Source organism: Rhincodon typus, chromosome 8 (assembly GCF_021869965.1).
Source record: "Rhincodon typus isolate 14 chromosome 8, sRhiTyp1.1, whole genome shotgun sequence".
Classification (NCBI taxonomy): domain Eukaryota; kingdom Metazoa; phylum Chordata; class Chondrichthyes; order Orectolobiformes; family Rhincodontidae; genus Rhincodon; species Rhincodon typus.
In genome coordinates, this window is record NC_063339.1 from 7,915,014 (window position 1) to 7,942,661 (window position 27,648).

Below are 27,648 nucleotides of genomic sequence, written 5' to 3' on the forward strand. Positions count from 1 at the left end.
CTGGAACCAGTATCGTGGAAACAGATTATGACATGGCTGTTTGAGTAATCTGGCTGTGCATAAATTGGCTGCCGCATGTCCTACATTACAAGAGTGACAACACTTCAGAAATGCTTTTGGTTGTAAAGCATTTTGGGTTTCCTGAGTTGGGCAAGGTTTTGTTTAATATTGCTTGTACCAGTTTTAAGGGACCTCCTATTGTAAGTCCATGCAGTGCCCCAAAATAGCATTTTGATGACATACAGTGATAGATAGCTGCAGTTATTGTTTTGCTAATCCCTTATGTGTCTGAGTTGGAGATACTCTTACTGCTGGTGGCAGATCACTCATGTTAGTTACTTACGCTAGGTTAATATAGTACCAACCTTTCTTGTCTTTGTAAAGACATGAACTTCAATCTAATTGATCCAGTGGGAAAGTGCTGCATTCAGACATACCATCTGTTTTAGTCATTTTTCAATGTTACGTTTCATCACAACCGTTGGAAAGATAAAAAGTGGACTGCTGATGCAGGTTACATCAGTTTCCCACTTGGTAACTTATGTTAAAATTGTGCCCATAGAAAAAGACTGTAAAAGGGACGGTTGGGTGGTGAGGAAGATGGTTTCAGATTTTGAGTTTCCTTAATGTATTGTTCACGTGGTTGTTCTGTGGGGTGTCTATTCCATCTTCTGTTCCATTATTTACACAACTGAGTGGAGGAAGAAATCTGTGCAAGTGCCTAATAACGATCAATGTTTTTAAAGACCTTGATTAATGCAGAAAGGTGATAGAAGTTTGATTATTGCTTTTCGATTTATGTAAGAAGCTAGATATTATACAATTTATCATCAATTCATTCAACTTTGAAACAAGAACTGTAGCTCTATCAACAGTGCTGGTGACTATTGAACTCAGAATAATATGAAAGCAAAATACTGCAGATGCTGGAAATCTCAGATAAAATCAGAAAGTTCTGGAGAATGATGTTGGGTGTGAAACAATAACTCTTTCTCCCTGGAAATTGCCAGAACTGCTGAATTTCTCCAGCATTTTCTGCTTTTAATTCTGAGATTTATATGTCAGGGTAACCACAGAGTTGACGAGCCAACTGATGATCCAACTGCATCAAGTCCATATATTATGGATTAAATATGAATATGTAATATAAATAGATAAATATAAACTATAAATATGAGAAATCCAAGGTGGATGGATATGAAAAAGATGTAAAAGGACCTGAGAAAGCAATATAGATAGCAATATAGCAGCCCGCTTGATTGGCACTACATCCAAAAGCATCCACTCCCTCCACCACTGACGCTCAGTAGCAGCAGTGTGTAATATCTACAAGATGCACTGCAGAAATTCACCAAAGATCCTCAGACAGCACCGTCCAAACCCATGAGCACTTCCATCTAGAAGGACAAGGGCATTAGACATATGGGAGCACCAGCACCTCCAAGTTCCCCTCCAAGCCATTCACCATCCTGACTTGGAAATATATCGTTGTTCCTTCACTGTCGCTGCGTCAAATTCCTGGAATTCCCTCCCTAATAGCATTGTGGATCAATCCACAGCAGGAAGACTGCAGTGGTTCAAGAAGGCAGCTCATCACCACCTTCTCAAGGGCAATTAGGGATGGGCAAGAAATGCTGGCCAGCCAGTGACACTCACATCCCATAAATGAATAGAGAAAAAAACTCTTAAGAGGCTTCCTGGTGGAGACTAGAGCTAGAGGACAGAGTTAAAGAACAATACCGAGACAATAGTTTCCTTTTTCACTCTCAGGATTGCTAATATCAGGAATTCTCATGCCCAGAAAGCAGTAGAGGCTAGGTCAGTAAAGGCTGTTGGACAACTTTTTGATAAACAATGGTGTCCAGATTAAGGGAGCGGATAGGATGATGGATGTGAGCCTATAACCAGATTAGCCTGGTCTTATCAAGTTGTGGAGCTGGCTTTAAGGGCTAAATAGGAAGGGGGTTGGTGGTGGTGATAATAAGGTAGTGCTACTATTTATTGGATTAATGATCTAGAGACCCAGGCTAATGCTGTGGAGATACAGTTCAGATCTCACCATGGCAGCTGGTGGAATTTGAATTAAGTTAATAAATCTGGAATATAAAGCTAGTTTCAATAACAATGTCCAGGAACCTATCATTGTCACAAAAACCCTCATGATTCACTCATGATCTTATATTGTCTGGCCTACATGTGTCTCCAGATCTACAGCAATGTTCTTAGTCCTAACAGCCTTCTGAAATAGGCCGAGCAATCTACTGAGCTTGAAACGGCACTTAGGGATGGGCAACAACTGCTGGCCTTGCTGATGATGCCCATATTGTATGAAAGAATAATTTTAAAAGAAACTCCTTCTCCTGAGTCTTAGGTTTTAACTTCTGCTTAGTTATTCCTTACATGGGGAGGGAAAGTAAAGTCAATCAATTAAAATGATTCTCTTCTCGATTTCACAGTGCTGATATAGTACATGAGAAATGTAAGACCTGAGGACCATGATGCTAACCTTTTCCCCACTGAGTTCATTTATTCAAAATACTAATCTCAGTATTTCACTTTGCTTAATTTATCCCATAGTTTTCTCATCTTCTCATAAATCAGGACCGCAAGTTATTATGCAAGATGGGAAACTAATACAACATATGAATCCGTCTGGCATGGTAAGGATATGAACAAGCGTGCACAAACACAAACATACATATCTAAAAATTTATGTATTCTTGATTTCTTTTCTTTCCTCCTCCTGGAGGTGTTGCATGTTGCTAGTATACATTTTCACAGGGCAGCCACTGGCAATTCTCTGGTAAAAACTCAAAGAACTGTGGATGCTGTAAATCTGGAACAAGAACAGAAGTTGCTGGAAATGCTCAGCAGGTCTGGCAGCACCTGTGAAGAAAAATCAGAGTTAATGTTTTGAGTCCAGTGACCCTTCCTCAGAACTGGCAATTCTCTGATCCCTCATTCAATTGGTCATTATTCACAGGGAACCTGGAAGTAAGCATAATTTTACAACCAGGCTTTTCCTGTTTGCAGTCAGTTTCAACTATGTGAAATTTTTTGTTACTTCTATCTTTACTGGCGATAAGGTAGGAAATGTTAAGTTTTGGCAATTTTGTAAAACTGATCGTCAGTTGATCTTTGTGGCTATTTTAGATTGATTTTGTATTCTAATGCTTGAGCTGTTGTCATTTTTGCAAGCCTCTTCCTATCTGGATTTCAAATTTATTCCGAATTCCATGCAATTATAATTATAGACACGAGAGGGCATTTAATCAATTTTTGCTGCTGAATTAACTTTAGACTGTCAAAATTGTTCAATTGATTAATTTGTTTTCTGGTTTTCCAGTTTGTTTGTAGGAGCAGTGAATTTCTTAATAATCAGCTGAACGATGACACAGATTTTATTCCTTCCCTCTCGTACTATGAGATGTACGAGAGCAGGAATGGCTCTCTCTGAAACATTCCTGTCTTGGAAGTCATTTCCTATCATTTAATACTTGTGCATCAGTTCCTGGAGGGCTCCCCCCCACCGATCCCCCAAACCACCACAGACGCATGCACGCGTTCCTGAATATTCTGGGATACCATTTCATGTCACATTCCGTTACCTAGTTCTGAAAAAATTGCAGTGTTTTATGCCTGATATAGAAATAAGGAGGTGAAAGGGTACAGCTTCCGAAATTGTTTTGTGTAGCAAGTGGCTTCATGCTTTTTAGAATTTGTAAAGCTCATCATCTCAACATTCACAATGATAAAAAGATACAATTCATTTTTGTTGCCTGGTACTGGGTTATTTTATTTTTCAAGACCAATTCATTTCAGTGGCCTTTCTTGTACTATGTATTTTTATTTAAGTCAACATCCTGTCACATGTGATTTAAATGTCATCAGATATTGTAGTCCACGAAACCAGGAGCTCCTGTGGTGCGTTGGTTAGTCCCTGCCTATGAACCGGAAGGACCAGTTTCAAGTCCTACCAATGTCGGCAGTAGTCTTAATATTAACAGAACAGGTTGATTGACAGAAAACTAGTCCATTGGAGCCATAGAAAAGTTACAGCACAGAAAGATACCAGTCGTGTCCACACAGGGAACCTGGAAGTAAGCATTATTTTACAGCCAGGCTTTTCCTGTTTGCAGTCAATTTCAACTATGTGAAATTTTTTGTTACTTCTATCTTTACTGGCGATAAGGTAGGAAATGTTAAATTTTGGCAATTTTGTAAAACTGATCATCAGTTGATCTTTGTGGCTATTTTAGGTTGATTTTGTATTCTAGCTGCCGGTTCTAATTTCACTTTCCAATATCTGGTCCGTAGCCTTACTCTCCATTACTCTCTCCAGTATTAATCCTAAAAGATCTTGATTACTGTCACAAAACTGAAAGTGGCTTCACCTACTGTTTTGCACATATGTATTTCATCACATTTGCAACTGAATTGAAGTGTAATTTTTAATGTGTATACACCCCAGAGCTGAATAAATCTTTCCACTATGATTGTTTTTTGTCAGTTAAATACTTTCTGTTTTGTTTTGCAGAGTGCAGCTGCTACTGCAGCAACTCTGGCGTTACCAGCCGGTGTTCCAGCTCCCTACCAGCTTTCTAATGGACCAATACTAGCGAATACAGGTAAAAGCAAATCCTAATTTTATGGTCTTCATTGATAGTAGGGTGCAGAAAGAGCTCTGTATATCAACTCAAACAACCCCTGGACTCTTACTTTTCGTTTGTACTGCTGTCTACTTGGTTCAGATTTGATGGACAAGTTTGGAATTAGTGTTTTCCTTTTGCTTTTCTTCTTTACCTTTATCTATACGTTGTAAATGTACTTCTACTTTGAATTTTAAATGACTTTTTTATGATCATACACCTGACTTTGAGTCCACATCTGGTGAGTTGGGTAAGGTCAGGCTGGGGAGATGAATTCTCTGGTAAAGTGGTTTGTGTCAAGATGGAAAACTAAAAATGTCTCAACATATTTGTCTGATAGGATGAAGAAAGCAGATGTAACTTGCAAAAGGAAATATTTGAAAAAGAAAAATTTTCAGAGCTGTGAACAAAGAGGATGCAGAGTGTAAAAAATTATTTGGATCTTTCAGAGAGCTGACATAGGCACAAGGAACTGAATGGCTTCCTTTTTTCTTTAAGCAGCTACTTAGAAACAGGATTTGAATATTGTTGATTAGAGAGAGATGTTAATGAAACCTTTTGTCTTTCACACATCAGGAAGTAGGCAAGAATTACAAATTTCAAACAATCATCATTTTATATTGCAGGAGAAATAGGTGCTGATGGATTGGCCATGGTGTTGCCATGAAAAAGTAATGAGGAACTAAAGAGGAGCCCACCCTCCCAGAAAATTCAAGACCAGTGCAAAGTTAACTTGCCAACCAATCAGCATGCTTTTCTCCAGTGTGATCATTTGAAGTGTGGCATTTTGTATTTGGCCTGTTGAAGGCAAAGCAAAAAGCTTCAACAGCATACCTCCTTAGAAAAATTCTAATTTCGTGTTACTTGAGATATCATCGATGCTAGTTAACTTTTTAAAATTCTCATATTTACTATCAAATCCCTCCCTATCCTCCCTGCACTGAGCCTTTTACTACCTGCAGCACAACACTCTTTGAGATACCTTAATGTTCTTCTAATTCCAGCATCTATCTTATCCCTAATTTTAATCACACCACGATTAGCAGCTTTGCCTCCAGTTACAAAGTGGCTGAACTTTGGAATTCTCTTCTTAAATGCATTTGCCCCTCTAAATCTTCTTCTTAAGATCCTTTGATCAAACTTTTGGACACATGACTTAATATCTCTATATGTGACTTTTGACATCAAATTTGATGTGGGAACATGCCTGTGGAAAACCTTGGAACATTTTTATAATGTCAGAGATACTATATGAATATAAATTGTTTTAAAAATTTGTGATCTTCAAAATCTAGCTAATGTTTTCTAGCTGTCTATATGTAACCCATGCAAATTCTTGTTTTTCCACAGGGCAACTGCTGCAAGTTGTACGAGCTCCTAATGGAGCCCACTACTTTTTCCAGCCACACCAGCAAGTTGTCCTTGCACAGTCAGTGACTCAGCAGCAGGTTATTCAGCAGATGCAGTCTGGTGGTGTGCAGGCACCTGTCATACAGCAGGTGTGTACCACTGATTAGTTATGATGTGGAGGTGGCAGTGTTGGACTGGGGTGGACAAAGTCAGATGTCACAACACCAGGTTATAATCCAACAGGTTTATTTGAAGTCACAGGCTTTCACCTGACAAAGGAGCAGCAGTCTGAAAGCTTGTGACTTCACATAAACCTATTGGACAATAATCTGGTGTCGTGTGAATTCTGACTGATTAGTTGTCATCTAGTGCCAGTTAAGGTTGATAAGAAAATGGATTACTGTAACCAAACTTCTATTCTATAACTAAATTTCTATTTACCATAACTTTTCATCTTGTGTTCATCAGGACAATTCACAAGAAATACCAAAGTCAAGGGAAAACAACTTTTATATTGTATGAGAGGAGAGTGATGGCTGTTTGGCAAGTGTACTCTGATTGGTAGAAATATTGCCATGGGGAATGCACTAATTACCATTGATTGACAGTTAACTGTCAAGCTTGCCCAAATTTTAAACTAGGTAGATTGAATCTGGTCATAGTTTTGCCTTGAAAAATGAACCAGAGAATGGCTGTCACCTATCTTGTTGAGTTGCAGTGTATGTGCATACTCTGTGAATCTGCTTGTGCGTACTGGAAGCTAGATGCTTAGTATCAGCAGTGTGTACTATCTACAAACTGCACTGCAGAAATTCACCAAAGATCCTTAGACAGCACATTCCAAACCCACAAACACTTCCATCTTGAAGCACAAGATCGCAGGTACATGGGAAGACCATTAGTTGCAAGTTCCTCTCCAAGCGTGTTGCCACCCTGACTTGGAAATATATATTGACAACAACCAATTTAGAATGGTCAGTTATGCTCACAGTGTGTACCTACATGTACTGGAAGCTACATATTTTTGTTTTTTTCATTCTTTTGTGGGACGTGGGTGTCTCTGGCTGGCCAGCATTTATTGCCTGTCCCTAGTTGCCCTTGAAAAGGCGAGGGTGAGCTGCCTCCTTGAACCACTGCAGTCCATGTAGTGTGGGTTGATCCACAATGCCCAATGGGATTGAAGAATCTCTTCAGGATTTCAACCGAGCGAAATCAGAGCTAACATTCCTCAGGACTGAGGAAGGGTCACCAGACCGGAAATGTTAACTCAGATTTTTTCTTCACAAATGCTGCCAGACCTGCTGAAGTTTTCCAGCAACTTCTGTTTTTATTCCTGATTCACAGCATCTGCAGTTCTTTTGGCTTTTATTTAGTAACTGTTGTCTAGGTGCAGAATCATACTTAATGTTAGACGTTGTGAATGAGTTTTGCAGGCGTGTGTTGTTTGGATGCAGTCAGTGCCTTGCTGCTTGTGAATGGCCAAAGATGTATGCTGTTTGATATAATCTGCCAGCCTTTCAGAGATGTGGTCTATACACCAAGTATCAGACTGACATTAAAATTTTTATATTACATTAATATTTTGTTTGATAGAACTTTTTTTTGGCTTGACAGCAGCTTCTTGTTAGCGGCAAACACTGCATATTGGCAGTGTGTAACGGCTAGTTGTTCACATTTTGAGATATTTTACTGTTCCAGGGTATCCTGAGGTAGGCTGGGCCCAGAAAATTTTCTTTTTTATTTAAGATGCAACGGATTGAGATATAGATGCTATGACAGTTTAACCATAGCATTAAATAAACTGGAAGAATTGTCCTGATGCATGCAAGACCTTAAGCTTCACCAAGTATGTATTTTTTTTCCAGTAGTACTACATTCTGTGTTTGCAAATGACTATTTGTATTCAGGACTGTTAAATGAATAATGAATTTTCAGATACTATTTTCCAAATTGGTGCCTGCTCAAGACCAATATATGTTGTGAAGCAAAAGAAGGTAAATATTCTAAGCAGAAGAAAATAAAAGCTTAATAAAAGAATAAAATAAAATAAGAGCAGGGCAGAAGGAGTCACTTTGAATTATTTCAACACAGAAATGGTCACCTTTTGCTGTGCAACCTTGTATGGCTTTATGGTTCTGGCCCTCTTAAAATTAAATCAAGTAAAGTAAAATCCTTTTGTTTTACAAATTGATATTGTGAAAAACTATAAAAGATACACCATAATGTAATTTACCAAAAAAGCACTCCTCAGAGTTATAGATAAAGGAGAAACAAATAGGACTGTCAATAAAGATTATCTCATTTTCTTCCTTATCAAGAGGAATCATATGTTTGCAATATGCCGCATACATAGTGAGCCTGAACTCTTATTGTAAGTTCTTAAATATTTCTGTTTTTGTGAATTGCTGTTAGTACAGTTAATTATTTGTGTATTCAATGATTTTTCTCAATTAATTTGTAAAACACTGCCCAATATTTTAAAAAATAGCAAGCATCCCTTTTTGATATTATTGAAGTAGAATATGCTTTTACCCTGGTTTATATAATGCTGTCTGTTAAATTGTCATAGTGTCTACAGTTCTGTAAGATGCATTTTAAATCAGTAAAGTGAAAATATTCTGTGGAAAATCAAAAGGTAACCCTTTTGGTTTTCTGTGTTGGGGAACATTGCATTTGTACACCATGTATGCATGTATTTGAATCATTGAATTTTACAATGTAGTACGAGGCCATTTGACCCATCATGAATGTATCGGCTTCCAGAAAAGCTACCCAGCTGGCCCTATTCTCCATCCTTATCCCTGTAGCCCTCTAATTCAAATATTTACCCAGTTCTCTATTGAGCCTCCTAAGGAATCATCCTCTGCCATTCTCCCAGGCAACACATTCCAAATCCTAACAACTCTTCACCTCACTCCTAGCTCTCTTGCTGACCATCTTGAAATTGGGGCCTATGGTTACTCACATACCAACTAGTGAAAACAGAGTGTCTGTCTTTACTGTCAAAATTGTTCAAAGTTTGAACACGTCAATGAAGTCACTTTCAAGGAGAATAAGCCTAATTTCTCTAATCTTTCCTTGTATCTAAAAGCCCTCCATCCTGGTATCATTCTAGTAAATCTCCTTTGAACTCTGTACAGGGCTTCAACATCCTTCCTTAAATAAGGTGTCCAGAACTTAACATAGTACTCCAAATGTGGTCAGACCAATGGTTTATAGAGGTGTAGCATTCATTTCCTTGTTTTTATACAATGCCTGTATTTATAAACTGAGGGATCCTGTAAACCGCCTTAACAACTGTTTCAACTTGCCTGGCCACCTTCAAAGAATCATGCACATGAACCCCAAGGTCTCTCTGCTGCTATACTCCCCCAAAAGTTGCATCGTTGAGCCCGTATTGCCTCTCTGGATTTCTTATATCAAGGTACATTATTTCACATTTCTCTGCATTGAAATTCATCTACCAGCTGTCTGCCCATTTGGCCAACTTGTCAATTCCCTCTGATGTCGTTCAGCATGATTCTTACAACTCAGTATTCTCCCTAGCTTTGTATCATCAGCAAATTAAGAGATTTTGCCCTCAACATCCATCTTCAAGTTGATTATATAAATCAGGAAAAAACAAAGGTCCCAATACCCATCCCTTGGGAGCACCACTTTCAACTTGTCTCCAATCTGAGAAATGTCCATCTGCACTTATCTTTTGTTTCCTACCTTTTAAGAAGCTTCTAATCCATGCTGCCAAGGACCCATCAATCCCAAACATTTCTAATTTGCTAATGAACGTGCTATTTGGCAACATAAAAAATGCTTTCTGAAAATCCAAATATACATCCAGAGCACTTACCCTCATTCACTGTCTGTGCCACCTCATCAAAGAATTCAATTGAATTTATCAGACATGACCAGCTGTTGATAAAGTCATGTTGACTGTCTAGTATTAGCTTATTTTTGTCTAAGTGTACATTTATCTTATCCAGTCTTAAGGCTTCTATCAGTTTTCCCACTATTAATGTCAAGCTGACAGGTCTGTAGTTTTCTGGCTTGCCTTTTGCCCCTCTCTTAAACAACACTATTATCACATTTAAAATCCTCCAGTTCCCAGAGACTAATCCTGTGTTCAGAGAGGCCTGGAAAATTTCTGTCAATGGCTCCTGTAATTTGCTCTCTCACCTCTGTCATAAATCTAGAATGCATCCCATCCAGGCCTGGTGACATAGAACATAGAACAGTACAGCACAGTACAGGCCCTTCAGCCCATGATGTTGTGCCGAACTTTTACCCTAATCCTAAGGTCCATCTAACCTCCACCCCTGCCTTATACTATTATCCATATGCCAATCTAACATGTCAACATAAGAGTGCTGCCAGCCTTTTTAGCATCTCTTCTTTATCACTATAATGATCAATTGCTGAGCACCCACATTTTCAACTAGACCATTGTCACCATCTTCTAATTTGGTAAAGACAGAAACAAAATGTTCATATAGAACCTCTGCCATATCTTTTGCTTCAGTGAGCAGCTTACCCTGCATGTTCCTTATGGGCCTCACGCTGTCTTTTCACTAATCTTTTACTGTGTTTGAAGAACATTGTACTATTTGCTTAATCCTTGAAATCCCGTTGTGGAGAGTAGTTATTAAGCTTGGTTTACACCTTCCTTCCCTGTAGATGCTGGCTCCACTGCCACCTGGAAGTATCCCTCAGCAGACTGGAGTGATCATTCAACCTCAGCAAATTCTTGTTGCAGGGAACAAAGTTCCTTCAAACACACAGGTATTCTGTAGTAGAAGTAGACAGGATGGTATCCATGTTGTGTACTGGACTTGCTTCATAAACGCGAAAGTGAAATCATATCTTTACATTGTGCGTTCAGTTTCATTGGGGAAGTCATCTGGCACCACTTGACCATGACACACACTGGAGTCTGACTCCACTGACTCCCAGACTGCAGGCTTGTCTCGTAACCTTTCACTAACGCCTAACCTTCAGCTCATTGACATTACAATTGTCAAGAGTTCTGTATTGTGCTCAGAGTACAAGAAAGTGTATTTAACATCTCCAGGTAGCCAGTACGAGGCCTTGGGTTTATTTTGAAATTCTTGTGATGTCTGGAATGTTGTACTTCATTGCCAGATTTGTGTACATGAGCTTAGAATTAAAAATCTGTCTAAATTACCTGTTATGTTTTTGTGTGCAAGTTAAATATGTTCAGAGTGAGGTGACTATAATGATACTAGACTATCTAACTTTAGGTTTTTAGAAATGACAGCTGTTAAAATTAACCTTTCAGGTTATGCAAGCCACCACTGTAGCAGCAACCCCATCGACACAGGTTGGTCAAACAAACAGCTCCACTCCTGTTCAACAGCAACCACAACCACAACAGCAACAGCAACAACAACCACAACAGCAACAGCAACAGCAACAACAACAACAACAACCGCCTTTAGTGGTGCAAGTAGATGGGTCTGGAGACACTTCATCAGAGGAAGATGACGATGATGAAGAGGATGAGTATGATGATGAGGAAGAAGAAAAGGATAAGGAGGAGGTTGGGGAAGATGGACAAGTTGAAGAGGTAACATGACATGCATTGAAAGCAGATTTATACAGAATACAACATTCCAAACACTTAAGTTATCTTCGAAATCTCTTCGTATACCATTAGAAACCTGCTTTAAAAATGTCACATACACTGGTGCTTGGTAGAGCAGAATTTGAGAATATTGCTGAGAAGAGGGATATGTCACTTGACAAGGAGAGAAGCCTTGCCCTTTTAAAAATTACGTGGAAGCTTTGGGACCGTATAGTTCCCCTTGCATTCTCCATGACAATGACAATGCCTCTGCCAGTCAGAGTCTACTTGCTAATCAATCGTCACCCTTTTCTCCTGTGGTATAAATTGTTGTGATTGTTTGAAATTTTGCACATTTCCCCATTTCTTCATGCTTATATGAATGCAACAGTAATACATTGCACTAATGTTGTATCATTAAAGTACAAAAAAAAGCCTTAAAGTGCTTTGCAAAACCATAATTTGACAAACTGATATGCAATCAAAGAAGGAGGTATCTGGAGGGAAGGCTTAAAGCATTGCCAGATGTGAATTTTCAGGAAGGTGTCCAGGGAGAAAAGACAGAGAAAGTGGGAATTTCAAATCTGAGTCGAGGCAGCTGAAAGCACAGACTTCAACCTTGAACTAAAAAGTGTGAGGAATGCTCAAGAGACTGGAATTGTAGAAATGTGAAATTCTGTGAGAATTGTCAGGCTTGTGTGTGGGTCATGTGCACATGCAAGTTTAACCCGGCCTGGCTTGACTCTCAGCAAAGTGCGGACTGTTATGTTTGTGTAAATTCTGCATTAATTGCTTTTTCTAAATTTCTAAGGAACCACTGAACAGTGAAGATGATGTCAGTGATGAAGAGGGGCAAGAACTCTTTGACACAGAAAATGTTGTTGTATGCCAGTATGATAAGGTGAGAACCTAACAACTAGAATAGAGTCGGGTGCTTGTCCCACTGTATGGGTCTTATGTATGTTAAAATCATCACCAGTGTTGTGTGCTTCGTTCAGAATTCCTACGCAAACATTTCCTTTGGAAATGTACTGGCTTAAAATACTTATATCCCTGTTCACTTTCCATGTAATACCAGCTGGTGGCACTAGAATGGAAGTCATTGTTAATGTTTCTGCTAAACTGTAGCAACTAGCTCCCAGTAGTCTGGGAACTTCTTATCCAGGACCATTGTACTAGCTCCTAGTAGTTAGGAATAGGAATGAATGATTTATTTATTGTCACATATATCTTGAAGATATTGTGGAAAGTGCTCAGTCACCACAATCCGGCAAATTACATTAAGAATAAAAAGAAATTACTTAAGTAAAAATTCATCTTTAGTTCAAATTGGGGTCTCAAGCACACTTCAGGGCTTCTGCAAAGTATTCCGGTCCTCAAGGACTCCCACTCTGGGAACAGCAATAATGATGCTGACGCCCCAGGAGACTCCGGCTTTGCTGCCGTTACAGTCTCGCCAACACCACCAAGAGTCCAGGCTCCGGGCCTACCGCCGGCCGGAATCCCTGTCCATGCCGCCAACGCTGCAGCCACTGCCATGCTGGCACCATTCCAGCCTCAAAGAAGAAAGGAAGAAGAAAAGAAAAAAGACAGAAAGTACATAAAGAGAACGATGCTGTCGTCCTGGAGCAGACAGGCTCCGATGAACCCGAACACTACCGACCTTGCTGGCAACATCATGGTGGATAGAATATCTTAACCAGGCAAGAAAAGATGATCTTTAGATGTCTGATTTAGAAGCACAGAAATTTTCAACACCAGAGGCTTTAGGGAGGTGGTTCAGAGGAGAATTGATACCTGGAATGACTAACCTAGTCTCTGGGCTTGTTCCAACTAGAGTTTAGAAGAGCGAGTGATGTTTTTATTGAAACGTATAAGATTCTGAATGGTTTTTATAGGGTAGACATGGAAAGGAAGGTTCCTGTTGTGGGTCAGTCCAGAAGCGGACAGCACAGTTTTAAAATCAGGAGTTGCCCTTTCATTACAGAGGTGTAAATTTTTTTGTCTGAGGTTGTGCGACTTTGGAACTCTGTTTCAGAAGGCAGTGGAGGCTGGGTTGTCGAATGTTTTAAGACGGAGGGGTATACATTCTTGTTTAGCAGGGGAATTCAGGATTATCGGGGTAGATGGGAGAGTGGAATTCAAAACAAACTAATTAGTCATAATCTTATAGAATGGTGGAGCAGCTCAAGGGACTGAATCTTTCTACTGACCTCTGCTCTTATTTCATGTGGTTGTATGCACCTGTGCCAGCTGTCCAATAAAACATTTATGCTAAAGTCCCACACCATGTTTTTTGTCAGTTACCCTATAAATTCCTCATCCTTAAATACCTGTCCAACTTCCTTTAAAATTATTTATAGATCACTTTCCACAACCTTTACAGTTAAAGTGTTACAGGTCCTGACAATTCTTTATAGAAAATTTCTCCTCAGCTACATCTTTGCCTATGATTTTAAATCTGATCTTTGGTTATGGAGTTGAATTTGGTTTAAGTAATCTGCTAAGAGAAGTGGTAGAGGCTGGTACAATTACAGCATTTAAAAGATATATGGATGGGTGTATTAAAAGGAAGAGTTTTCAGGGACATGGGCCAAATGCTGGCAAAAGGACTAGATTAATTTAGGATATCTGGTCAGCATGGATGAGTTGGACTGAAGGGTCTGTTTCCATGCTGTACAGCTGTATGACTCTAACTGGCTAGAGCACCATTTTTCAATATGAAACAAAAATGGCATTCGGGGTCCCTTGTTAAGGAATAGCATCTATAGTCTATATAGTCAGTCCCTGTCATGGTGATGTTAGGTGAATATATTCGCCCTTGGTTCAATAGCCAAGTTTTCTGAAGCCATCACAAATAGCAGTGGTATTGTCCATTCAGACAGCAGAGGTAGGTGCTATATGGATAGCATACATTTGATCAAATGTGCCCAATTTGGGAATAGCCTAAAGGTTTTCTGGTACTGGAAAGATCCCCTCCTGACAGTGACAGTAGTATCACAGTAATCTGCTGCGCTGATGATTTTTATGTCCCAAAATCCCAAAGGTTAACTGTAAAGCTAGAACTTTATAAACTTGAAAAAATAACAATGAAAAAGTGATACTGGAATAAAGCAAAGAGCTATGGATGCTGGAGATCTGAAATAAAAACAGAAATTGCTAAGAAACTCTGCAAGGTTGATGTTTAGAGTGCAGTGACTGTTTGTTATCATTTCTGATGAACGGTCACCAGACTCGAAATGTTAGCTCTGTTTTCTCCCCATAAATGCTGCCAGACCTGCTGGGTTTCTCCATTAGTAATAGAATGTTACCTTTTTAAACTAATGCCACAAGTACAGTGGTAATGCTAAACTATTACCTGATGCAAATTAGTAAGCATGCAATTGAATGCAAAATGTTCTGCCATATCTTGAGGTATCACAGAGCTAGTGTCCATTTTTAATCTGGTTGGTACGTTCTTTACAATGTCAGTTACAGAGGAGAAATTATGATGATATTGTGTTTAATAGAGTGCTTTGTTTTGTCATGTTTATTACTTGTGCTTGATGTTTCTCTACAGAAATGTCCATCCTGTATTGCTCTAATTGGAAACTTGGATGATGTGATGTTGCATTGCCGTAACCAAGTAATGATTGTTGGTCTCGATTAAGTCTTCTCAATTTAGTACTCACTCGTGGGTATTTCAACCTCTTGGAGTTTGATAATGTGGCTGTATTTGAATGAGCATTTCGAGCTATACGTCTTGTTTGATTTATTATGTTAACATTGATTTATTACATTCATATTAGCACAGGAAAACTTGAAAAAAGAAACTTCTACCAAGTAAAACAAACAGACGCATCTGGCAGGCAGAGTTTCAACTCATCACAGGGCACCGTTTCAGTTACTGTGTGCTAGTAATATTGATGGCTTATACTGAGATTCGCATAAAAAGAATGAAAAACACTTGCAAGCTGCCATTAATCATATTTCTCAAAACCTGAGAAGTGTAGGTTTATTTTAACATTCTGCAGAAAATCTGATTTGGGGGTTTGTGGAATCTAGAATTTTGAAATGTTACCCGTTTTCTGGGCATCAGCAAAGTTATTCTGTTGATTTGTAAGAGTTTTGCTTTTGAAGGCAAGTGCTGTGCTGTAGGGTTCACCGCGCCTAACTCTAATCGGAATTGATTACATTAAGCCTCTGCGGTCTGCTTCTGGCCGGCTTGTGGTTATAGCTTTTTGCACGTTAATGTCTGGCATTCTGCTCTGTTTTCTTTTTTTTAAAAACGGCCTGAAATGTAAACCAACTGGAAAATTGGTTATTCATTGAACAAACGAGCATGGTTTAAGTTTTATACTTGATCAGATTGTCCAGACTTGCACAGATTATTAGCATTTGAAAAGGTGCACTTGACTATGGGTTATAGCACTCCTTAAACTTGGACAATGAAGCAATAAATTGATGAAAGATGCCATTCAGTACAGTATATCAGTTCATATTATAGGTCATAAACATATACTTCTTTCATGATTTAACCCATTTACTTAACTGTCAATAGAGCTGACCAACAAAGAAATTTGAATAATCCCTGTGAAGTTTCTTAATGGCATCAAAGCTAATTGCGAAAAAAACACTCAAAATATTGAATTTATCAGAAGCTACTGTACAATCCTGATCAGTTAAGTAGACCTTTCTGTCAGGCTTGAACTGCAAAATTAAAGAAGTGGTGCTTCAATCACAAATGGCTTAATTCTTTATTTCCTCCACCAGCAGAGATAGGGTTGATCTGGAGAAACTGTAAGCTCCTTTTAATGGTTTATACCCATGTCAGGTTTAATACATTACCCCAAAATCACCATCTCTGACCATGCAATGCTCAGAGTGCTGCAGTAATTTGTTAACCAAACCTGTGTCCCCAAGCATATTTGTTCTCTACTACTCACTTGAGTACAATAAAAATATACTCATTGAGGAATCTTTGCACTCCTCCCTTTGTACCGAATAACTTCTCATTTTTGATTTCAATCTCCATTTCAACTTATCGTGCTTTTCTGAGTTCACTGCCCGCCCCTCACTCTTGATCTCTCCCTCCATGTAAACTCCCTAAGTCATTCGCAGCCACCTCCTTGACCTTGCTATCTCATGAGACTTCACTACCCCATAATATCAATCACAGATGAGGCCATCTCTGATTCCTTCTTTGTAACATTCTCCACAACAACTTCCTACCACATTCCACAATAGGAATTTTATTTCCTGTGCCCCTTTCCCTGGGGGAAGGAAAATTATCCCTCAATTCTCTTTTAAAATTCTATCTGATCAATTCTTGGCCCTCCATTATCACAACATTTCCGCAGCTGTTTATTTCCGAAACTACACACTCACCTGTACTTCCAATTCTTCATTCCCAATAATTGTTGTTAAACCCTGGCCAGCTGCTTGGAACTGCTCTAATCTAATTGCCATCTGTCACGCTAAAGCTGCTCAGTGTTAAGTTTATTTGTAAATTAAGTAAAATACATCCTTTATCTTTTAAAATGAGAGTATTTGTGTCCTTGTGCCCAAAGAATCAATTTAAGTTTTAGACCCTTGATGAAACCTACAAACAAGTGAAATTGGATGAATCTGCCAATAATCATTAATTCATCCTCAGTGACATGGTCAGTTTTTTTGGCCAGGTAGCTTCCAACACAATTTGCACTTTAGAAATGTTGCATTCAATATATTTATTTGTTTTATTAAGAAAAAGGCAGTGTTCTTTGTTGGTTTCACATGCTTACAAGAAAGTCCAAAATCTCTGACATATACTTCAATTATTTTTGTATTCTACTAAGTGTCTTAGCTGAGTTACTTTCAAAAATAATTTGTTGTTTGCCTTGCAGGTTGTTACTACATTGAATGAAACTGCTACATTAATCTCTGAAAAGCTCACCAGCTTTAAACCACTATACTGCAATTCATGCTTAAGCGATACATCTGTAGGTTCCTTCAAAATTCCTTATTGAGAGAGATTAGAGGGTTAGAAAATTATGGGCAAATGTTCCATCACTCAGAATATTGATGTTAAGGGACTTAAAAAGAAATTTTCTTGGGATGAGTCTGTTTCTTGGAAGGCCACTTATTGCTCATCCTTAATTGGTGTAGAACCGCCATGAACCACTGCAGTCCGTTTAGTGTAGGTACTTCCATTGAGCTGTTAGGGAGAGAGTTCCAAGATTTTGACCTGCCCACAGTAATGTCGATATTCTTCCAAGTTAGAATGGCATATAACTTGAAGGAAAACTTGCAGGTTATGAAGTTCCCTTGTGTCTGCTTTTTTTTATTCTTCTAGGTTGGTAGACATCAAGGGTTTTTGGAAGGTGCTGCCAAGGGGCAAGGCGAGTATTGTAGGGGACATTATAATGATACACATTGCTTTCACTGTGTGCTGGTAATGATAAAGGGATGGATAATTATTGTGGGCATAATCTAGCTTTGTCAGAGATGGTGTCAAGCTTTTTGAATAATGTTGGAGCTCATCCTGGCAATTGGGAGTGTCCCACCGTACTTCTCACTTTATCCTTGTAGACTGTGACAAGCTTTGGGGAGTTAGGTTTACTCACCACAGATTTCCCAAGGTCTGACCTGTTGTTGTAACTGCAGCATTTACATGGCTGGTACAGTTAAGCTTCCAATCATTAGTAACTCCTGAAGATGGTTAGTGTTCAACAGTGATACTGTTATTGAATGTCATAGGGAGATGGTTAAATTCTTTCTTGTTGGAGATGGCCATTGTTCTTTATCTGAATGCTTGTAGCATTCATAAAGCTGATGAATTGACAACACAAATAGAAATAAATACGGTGTGTATGACCTGTAAACCATTACAAAGAGTGGCTGCAAGATGACAAATACTCGGACCTGAATATTTAAGGTACGTGAAATTTTGAAGGATAGGAAGTGAGGAAAAGATGGAGGAATAGTTCTGTTAATTAAGGATGACATTGGTGTCCCAGATGTAGAATCAATTTGTATGGAGATGATAAATATTAAGACTAAGGAATTGCTTGTGGATGTTGTAAAAAGGCTTCCTAATAGCACCCTCAATAAAGGAAGAAATACTGGAGACTTGTGAGAAAGATACAGCAATAATTGTGGGTTATTTTAATCTTTGCATGGATTGAACTAATTACATTGATGAGTTCATGAAGTGTTTCTGGGACAGTTTCTTAGAAAATTTATTTTAGAGCCAACCAGAGAGCAGGTTAAACTTGATTAAGGGATTAATTAATGACATTGTGGTGAAGATGCAGTGATTGTAATATGATTGAATATCACATTCAGATTGAGGAAGACTAGTGTTTTAAACTTAACTAGGTGCAGTTATGAGAGTATATAATATCACAAAGGTGAATGGCAAGTCAGAAGATTAGCCAGAATATAAAGAATGGTAGAGAATAAATAAACAGCAAACGCGAGAGATTATTATAGAAGAGAAAGCTGACAGGAAATACAAAACCAATATTAAAGGTGAAGTGAAGTGGACTATGTCAGGATTTGTGGCCGCCTTGATGTCATGAACGTCTCGTGCCACTATAAACAAGTGTTGTCGTGAGTTTCTCACCAGGCAGTAGCAAGTTTTTTTTTATTCATTCATTCACAGGATAAGGACATCACTGGCTAGGCAGTATTTATTGCCCAGAGGGCAGTTAAGAGTCAACCATATTGCTGTGGGTCTGGAGTCACATGTAGGCCAGACCAGGTAAGGATGACCGTTTCCTTCCCTAAAGGACATTAATGAACCAGATGGGTTTTTCCAACAATCGACAATGGATTCATAGTCATTATTAGACTCTTTATTCCAGATATTTATCGAATTTAAATTCCACCATCTGCCATGGTGAGATTCGAACCCGGGTCCCGAGAGCATTATCGGGGTCTCAGGATTAACAGTCCAGCGATTATACCACTAGGCCACCACCTCCCCTAAATTGCTAATTAGGGGATTATTACTTATTAAATGCCTTGTTAATGGCCCAACCCAGCTCATTAATATTGAACTTCCTATCTTGCCAAACTGTCCAGACAAAATAGATGTCAAAAAAACTGCCTGATTCAGGGCGCACTTCAATTTGTTTGGCCTCACGGTGGAAAACCCACCAGAAAACTCAACACAAGATGGATTTAGCCAAAAAAAAGTTCAGCCCTAACAGTTTCTACAACTGTTTAAAACAGAAGGGTAAAGTGAACATTGGTTGTCTTGAGGGCATGTCTGGGAAAATGAAAATGAGACAATGATAGGTGAACGGAGTAGATATTTCGCCTGTCTTCTCTGTCGAGGATACAAATATTATCCTAGAATTATTTGTAAATCTGGAGGTGAGGGAGAAATTTTAAAACAATTACTTTCATTAGGGAAGGGATTCTTAAATAGGTATTAAAACTAAAAACTGATTAGACCCATGTCCTGATCGACTTGCAAAGAAGTGAGTTGTGGAGAGAATATAAGGAATCTGCAGAGGAATGTGGATGAGTTAAGTGAGTGGCAAAATATTTGGCAGATGGCATGATCTAGGATAATGTGAATTTGTCAACTTTTTGGTAGGAAGGCAGAACAGTACTTAAAAAAAAGAGTTTGCAGAACTCTGAGGTGTCATGGTACATGAATCACAAATGTTAGAATGCAGGTACAGCAAATGATTAGAAATGCTGATGGAAAGTTGATCTTTATTACAAGGGGAGTGGAATATAAACATAGGGCTGTTCTTCTGCAGTTGTATAGGGCAATAATGAATCCAGTGTGGACATCTTTGGTCTCCTTATTTTAAGAAGGGATATAAATGTTTTGAAACCAGTTCAGAGAAGGTTCATTCAGTGATAACTGGGTGTGGTAGTGGGGATGGGGGTGAATGAGAAAGAGATATCATGAGGAAAGTTTGGCAGGCTGGGCATATGCCCAGTCCATTTAGAAGAATGAGGTGATCTATTGAGGCATTTAAGAGCCTGAGACAGCTTGACAGGGTAGATGCTGATAGAAATGTTTCTGCCTTGTGGGCGAGATTAGAACTAGGAGGGATAGTTTAAAAATAAGGGCTCTTACTTGCAAAAGCTATTGAGTCTTTGGAATTCTTCCCAAGAGAACAGAGGAGATAGAGCCATTGAAATTTAAAGCATAGGTCGATAAATTCTTGGCTGATGTGCTGTGCTCCTGCTCATTGTTTTTTCTGTGCAGTCCTCCCAGATCCATGTGCAGCAGCAACTTCCAGAAGCATAAGTCATTGCTGCTAATGGAACGGCAATCTGATCACTGTGCTCTGATCCTTGGAATTGCATGTTGCACAGCTTAGAGGGAACGTTGCTGACATAGGAGACAGTGATTATCCGGGATAGACTGGAATGTGGAGTTGAGATCGCAATCAGATAAGCTATGATCATGTCAAATGACAGAGCAGGTTTGAGGGGCTGAATGGCTAAGGCCTGCACCCACTTCATGTATTCATATTCCCTGGTGTGTGGCACGAATGTTACTTCCTACCTATCAGCCGAAACCTAAATCTTGTCATGGGTTTGATGCGTGCATGCGAAGATAGAAACACAGAAAATAGGTGTCAGAGTAGGCCATTCGAGCCTGCACCACCATTCAATATGGTCATGCCTAATCACCCAGTTACATTATCCCACTCCCCCTTTCACTTCATACCCTTTGATCCCTTTAGCCGCAAAGGCTATGTCCCACTCCCACTTGAAAAGATCTAACGATCTGGCCCCAACAGCTGTTTGTGGTAGAGAATTCCACAGGTTCACAACTCTCTGAAGATGTGCCATCTTCTAGATAAAATGTAAAACCAAGGCCCTATCTACCTGCTCAGCTGGACGAAACTATCCTGTATGCTGTTTTGGAGCAGAGCTTGGGAGTTCTCCTTGGTGTTCTTAACCCCATTTATTGTGCCTCAATCTCATTATCACATTACTGTTTATGAGAGCTTGCTATACTACTACTTGACCTTTAAATTTCCTACATTACAGCTGTGAATGTAATCCTAAAGTATGCAGTTGCTAGTAAAGAACTTTGATATATCCATTGGATGTAAAAAGCACTGTATAAATGCATGTCAAAATCTGAATGGTACTAATTAATCTCTTATCAGGAATGTATAACAAGTCATTTGTTCATAACTGGAAAAAGCAAGAGTTTTCATATATACAACACTTTAAAACATCTTAAAACACTTAGAGTAGTATTATGAAATGGAATGTATCACCAAGCCACTTAAGTAAACATTAAGACAGATGACTTGGAAATGATGTAGGTTTACAAGAATGATGTCTGAACTTCAGGTGTTGTTACAAGGATTTCAAAAACAAGGCCTGTTTTCTCTAGAATTTAGAGGGTTAAGAGGCATTCTGGTTGAAGTCTACAGCTATTAACAGGAGAAGACAGGGTGGATAAAGATAAAATATTTCCACTGGTTGAGGATTCCGAACTAGGAGAGATAGTCTGAGGAGTAGGGCCGGATTGTTCAGGAGAGACGTTAGGAAGGGTGGGAGAGGTTTGGAACTCTTCCACAAATGGCAGTAGATGCTGGATCAGTTGTTAGTTTTAAATTTGAGGTAGATAAATTTTTGTTAAGCAAAGATGCTAAGGGGTAAGGGCCAAAGGCAGGCATTTGGAGTTAGGCCACAGATGAACTGCGATCTCATAGATGGTGGAATTGGCTCGAGGGGCTGAATGGCCCACTGCTTTTCTGATGTTGCTGCGTTCCAAACGCTGCTGCATGTGTCAATCTCTACTGATGACAGGATCAAGCTTGGATGTGATTCCAACCACAGCTGAACAGCTCCCTAGGCTTACACACAGGACAAGAAAGGATTATTGATCCAGGCCTTCTATCATTGCAACTTTGTGCTGCCATATGTTGTGAATCAAATGATCTTATGAAAGGGATAAATGAGGATTTGGAGGGCAACCAGGGCCCTTTACAACTGAATTCAGAAAGTGAATAATGCTGTCAAAGCACACTTCTTGCCTACTCTTAATTACTCTGAGAAAGCTTTCTCATTGATCTGCTGCAGGCCTGTTGCTGGTTATTCTGTGGGGTTAGTAATCTTTCACGGTGATGCTGGATAACAAATTTCAGAATATCAACCCAGCAGCAGGCAAATCTGTGCTAGGTCAGGAATATGTGTGTAACTTTGAGCTTACGGTCAACCATGTCGGTGGTAGGAACTGGTGGTCGGTACTAAAAGAGGTGATGGGGGAATTAGCAAATGCATTAGTGATTATTTACCAAAATTCACTGGACTCTGGCGTGGTTCCCGCAGATTGGAAAACAGCCAATGTGATGCCACTGTTTAAAAAAGGAAGTAGACAAAAAGCAGGTAACCAGGCCAGTTAGCTTAACTTTGGTAGTGGGGAAAATGCTTGAATCTATCATTAAGGAAGAAATAACAAGACATCTGGATATAAATTGTCCCATTGGGAACACCCAGCGTGGGTTCATGAAGGGTAGGTCATGTTTAACTAATTTGGTGGAATTCTTTGAGGACATTACTTGCATGGTGGACAATGGGGAACCTGTGGATGTGGTATATCTGGATTTCCAGAAGGCATTTGACAAGGTGCCACACCAAAGGCTGCTACATAAGATAAAGTTGCTCGGTATTACAGGTAATGTATTGCCATGGATAGAGGATTGGCTGACTAGTAGAAAACAAAGAGTAGGGGTAAATGGGTGTTTTTCTGGTTGGCGGTCAGTGGCTAGTGGTGTGGCTCAAGGATCAGCATTGGGACCGCAATTATTTACAATTTACATAGATGATTTGGAGTTGGGGACTAAGTGTGGTGTGTCAAAATTTGGAGATGACACTAAGGTGAGTGGTAGAGCAAAGTATGCAGAAGACACTGAAAGTCTGCAGAGGGATATAGATAGTCTAAGTGAGTGGGCAAAGGTCTGGCAGATGGAGTACAATGTTGATAAGTGTGAGGTCGTCCATTTTGGTAGGAATAACAGCCAAATGGACTATGTTTTAAATGGTAAAAAATTGCAGCACGCTGCTGTGCAGAGGGACTTGGGTGTCCTTGTGCATGAATCGCTGAAGGTGGGATTGCAGGTGCAGCAGGTGATTAAAAAGGCAAATGGAATTTTGTCTGCCATTGCTAGAGGGATGGAGTTTAAAAACAGGGAGGCTATGCTGCAGCTGTACAGGGTCCTGGTGAGGCCACACCTGGAGTACTGTGTGCAGTTTTGGTCTCCTTACTTGAGAAGGGATATACTAGCACTGGAGGGGGTGCAGAGGAGATTCACTCGGTTGATTCCAGAGTTGAGAGGGTTGGATTAGGAAGAGAGACTGATTAGACTGGGATTATACTCATGGGGAATTCAGAAGAATGAGGGGAGATCTTATAGAAACATATAAGATTATGAAAAGAATAGATAAGGTGGAGGCAGGGAGGTTGTTTCCGTGAGCAGGTGAAACTAGGACTAGAGGGCATCGCCTAAAATAAAGGGAAGCAGATGTAGGACTGAGGTCAGGAGGAACTTCTTCACCCAAAGGGTTGTGAATCTGGGGAATTCCCTCCAGTGAAGCAGTTGAAGCTACCTCGCTGAATGTGTTTAAGGCAAGGCTAGATAAATTTTTGAACAGTAAAGGAATTAAGGGTTATGGTGAGTGGGCGGGTAAGTGGAGCTGAGTCTCAAAAAGATCAGCCATGACCTTATTAAATGGCGGGGCAGGCTCGAGGGGCCAGATGGCCTACTCCTGTTCCTAGTTCTTATGTTCTTATATATGTAACTGCAGGTAAGTGTGCTGTTACCTCCCAATACCAGCAGGAGTCAGCATCTTTGAAAGGCAAGACATTTGGAAGGAGAAAGCAATATATATTATCGTTGTCGCATTATTCATCTGCCTTAATGATTCTTGTTGTATCTTTAGATCCACCGAAGTAAGAATAAATGGAAGTTCCACCTAAAGGATGGGATCATGAACCTGAATGGGAGAGATTACGTGTTTTCCAAAGCCATCGGAGATGCAGAGTGGTAAGAATGCAGATTCTCTTGAGAAAGGACAGGCTCAGCGGACTGGACTAATGTTTGAAGTACGAACTGAATTACGAAGCCTGCAAGTGAAAAGAATACAGAACTACTGGTACCCAAGCTACTGAGTTGTACAACACTACGTTATGTGGGGAAAAGCCTTACCACTGAAATGGCTCACATTTTAGAGAGAAAAAGAAAACAATATGCTTAACTATCAGTCATACCATAATACAGTCACTGCTTGCTGATTGATGAATTACCATCTACAGAGCTAGCGAGTTTACAAAACATCAACCAAGACTCTTCTAAGGAGAAAGCGTTTAGAGGACCCAGTCACTGTGCTTTGTGCTAAGTGCTGTCATTTGAACTGCGTAGAAACTGAAATAAATAAACATTTTAAAAAAAGGTTCTTTTATAGGGGAGGTTTATAGCTGGGGAAGAAAGACCTTGTAAATTCAAGACCCTTCACATTTGTGTAGTGATTGAATAACTTCCTGACCCAGGACCAACACATTCTTAAGATGTAACAATGGCTGATATATTTTAAAATAAAAAAAAAACAAAGTTGATAGATGACTTCGAATTGCAGACGATTTGATAACCTAGACATGTATTCCGTTTACCTTTTTTATGCTGTGATTTTATTACGGTATGCAATATAGTTGAGACGGACTCTTCAAAACTAATGTCTTCACACCATACCTGTGATAATTTTGAAAAATCAGCCAGATCCCAGAGGCTGAACATACCAAACTGTGCTCTTATATATAGTGCTATTATCAAGTGTTCCTTTTGCAGGCATGTTTCATAGTTTAATTTTTTCTCTCTGTTTCACCTATGTGGCACATCGCACTATACTGTAGATCAGTGCAAGTCTAATTTTAATTGACTATTTTTACTTATGACTGTAACAGATCATTATGTTAAGTTTTAATAGAAATCATCATGCCTGTTTTGGGGTTTTCGTTTCTTTTCCTACCCCCATTGGTTTCATGTAATGGTTTTCTAATCTTGAAAGACTTTGGAATTTAATAGAACAAGTTGAGGGATTTGCCTTTTTTAAAATGATGAGAGAGACATCACTTTTAGCTGTGCTTTCAACAGAGACAGTATTATGCGATTACTGAAATGATTCTTGAGTGTAAAGAGGGGAAAGAAATGGCAAAGTTTGCACATGGAGTGGAGAAACTTGAGGAAAATAAATTGAGCGCCTTTAAAAGAAAAAGAAGTAAGAAACCAGCCATTCACACATTTTGCTTTTTTAAAATTAAAAACAAAAGCCGCATGGCTATTTGACAAAGAACCACAATTTTCATTAGCTGATCTTTTTTCTACTACCCACAGCTACTTAGTCACCTGGTGTTGTACATACGTGTAAGAGGGAAATCTATTTATTATGTTTGTATAATTCATCTTGTACCATTTAAATCAAGGTTCTTAATAATATAGTCATCTTCGTTTAAGGCCCTGCTTGTAAGACCATTAGAGAACTTAGTATTTTGTTGTACTAAGATTTATTTTAAGTTACTTAAAAGTATTTTGCCTTTGCAAAAATTTTAATTAAAAATGCCCTTAAAGTTTGTGTTTATTGCTTTAATTTTCTAGATTTCATGTTATTTTATCTTGGGGGGAGAAAAAAAGAATTAGACAACAAAATGTGTCTCTTCCTTGACCCTAGTCATTGTAGGTTTCAATTCAGATTGATATTTGGGTGGGTGTGTGTATATATGTATATAATTAACCCTAGCTTCAACATTTTAAACTGAGTGAGAATGAATGCTTTGTTATAATTTATATTTTTCATTTCAAATATATTGTGAATCGCTCAAATTGGACAATTAATTGTACAAAAATTAAAAGTTCACTATTTGTAATGCTTTGGAATAGAGTATTTCAGCTTTCATTCAACAAAGGTTACCAAAATTATGCTCTCTAGATTCTATTAAAATCTTAACTATTGGTTGCTGACCAGGACCAGGAAGCCAATTCAACTGGTTTGAAGGATTCCATCTTGCAAATTTTCGTGCATTCATGAAATGCTGGCCTAGCCAGCATTTATTATCCACGCCTAACTATTCTTGAGAAGACTGTCCCCTGTGGTGTAGGGACACCTCAGTGCTATTAGTGTGGGAATTCCAGTGTTTTGACTCAGTTACATTGAAGGCAAGATGATACCGTTCTGAGTTGTCAGGATGATGTGTGGCTTGGAGGGGAACTGGCTGGTGATGGTGTTGTACCATGTCCACTGCCCCCATCTAGGTAGTGGAGATTGTGGGTTTGAAAGCAGTATTCCCTCTAAGCATTCCCACTAATGCCTGATTAGTGTGTGGACATATTGACTTCCCAGTTCCAGAAGTTGCTGCCATGCAAGAAAAATGTTAAGCAACATAATGTGAAAGGTGCTGCCAAAGGAGCCACGGAGAGTTGCTGCAGTGCATTTTGTAAAATGGTACATGCTGCTGTTATTGTGTCAGCGCTGGAGGAAATTAATGTTATGGAGTATCACTGAAACCTGATGCTTTATCAAACTTTGAATGCTATTGCTGCTGTACTCATCCAAGCAAATGGAAAATATTCCATCACGCTCCTGACTTATGCCTTTTGGATGTGCATTCGCGATTCAGGGCGTGAGTTACTGCAGAATACCCAGCCTCTGATACAGGCCAGAAAAACTACTGCAGAAACAATCAAGCCTAGAATTTAAAGCTGAATATTCCAAGCTTTAATATAGAAAAATTAAAATTCCTTCCACGGGGATCAGGTAATCTTAACATTGCATGGTTTCACCTCAGATATTTACCTTTGTGATCGTTCAGATTGGTGAGATAGATGTCATTTTGTACCTAGAATGAGATCCAGGAGACCTGGTATATACCATTTTCCAATATGTAAAATAACCGTTCACTGCAACCGTGCTTCCTGTCAGCCATCCATTTTTCTATCCATGCTGTAACCATCTCCTTTATTCGAAGGGCTTCAACTTTGCTGGCTAAGTCTGTTGAGAGGCATTTTATCAAATTCTTTTGGAAGTCTATATAAACTATATCAACTGTATTGATCAAGTCTGTTACTT

At 39.2% G+C, this 27,648-nt stretch overlaps 1 protein-coding gene across 3 annotated transcripts in view; it reads left to right on the forward strand.

Moving 5' to 3' along the window:
• The window catches only part of gtf2a1 (general transcription factor IIA, 1), a 58,066-nt gene extending 32,942 nt beyond the window's left edge, over positions 1-25,124 (forward strand). For 2 of the 3 annotated variants that reach the window (XM_048600328.1, XM_048600330.1), the window contains exons 4-10: positions 2,578-2,660; positions 4,538-4,628; positions 6,000-6,148; positions 10,671-10,775; positions 11,293-11,580; positions 12,389-12,478; positions 24,472-25,124. In XM_048600328.1, the coding sequence (XP_048456285.1) occupies positions 2,578-2,660; positions 4,538-4,628; positions 6,000-6,148; positions 10,671-10,775; positions 11,293-11,580; positions 12,389-12,478; positions 24,472-24,579 (914 nt within the window). In that variant the 3' untranslated portion in view covers positions 24,580-25,124. The remainder of the gene's footprint in view (positions 1-2,577; positions 2,661-4,537; positions 4,629-5,999; positions 6,149-10,670; positions 10,776-11,292; positions 11,581-12,388; positions 12,479-24,471) is intronic. The other variant, XM_048600329.1, reaches the window with a different exon arrangement.
• Positions 25,125-27,648: the final 2,524 nt, after the last annotated feature.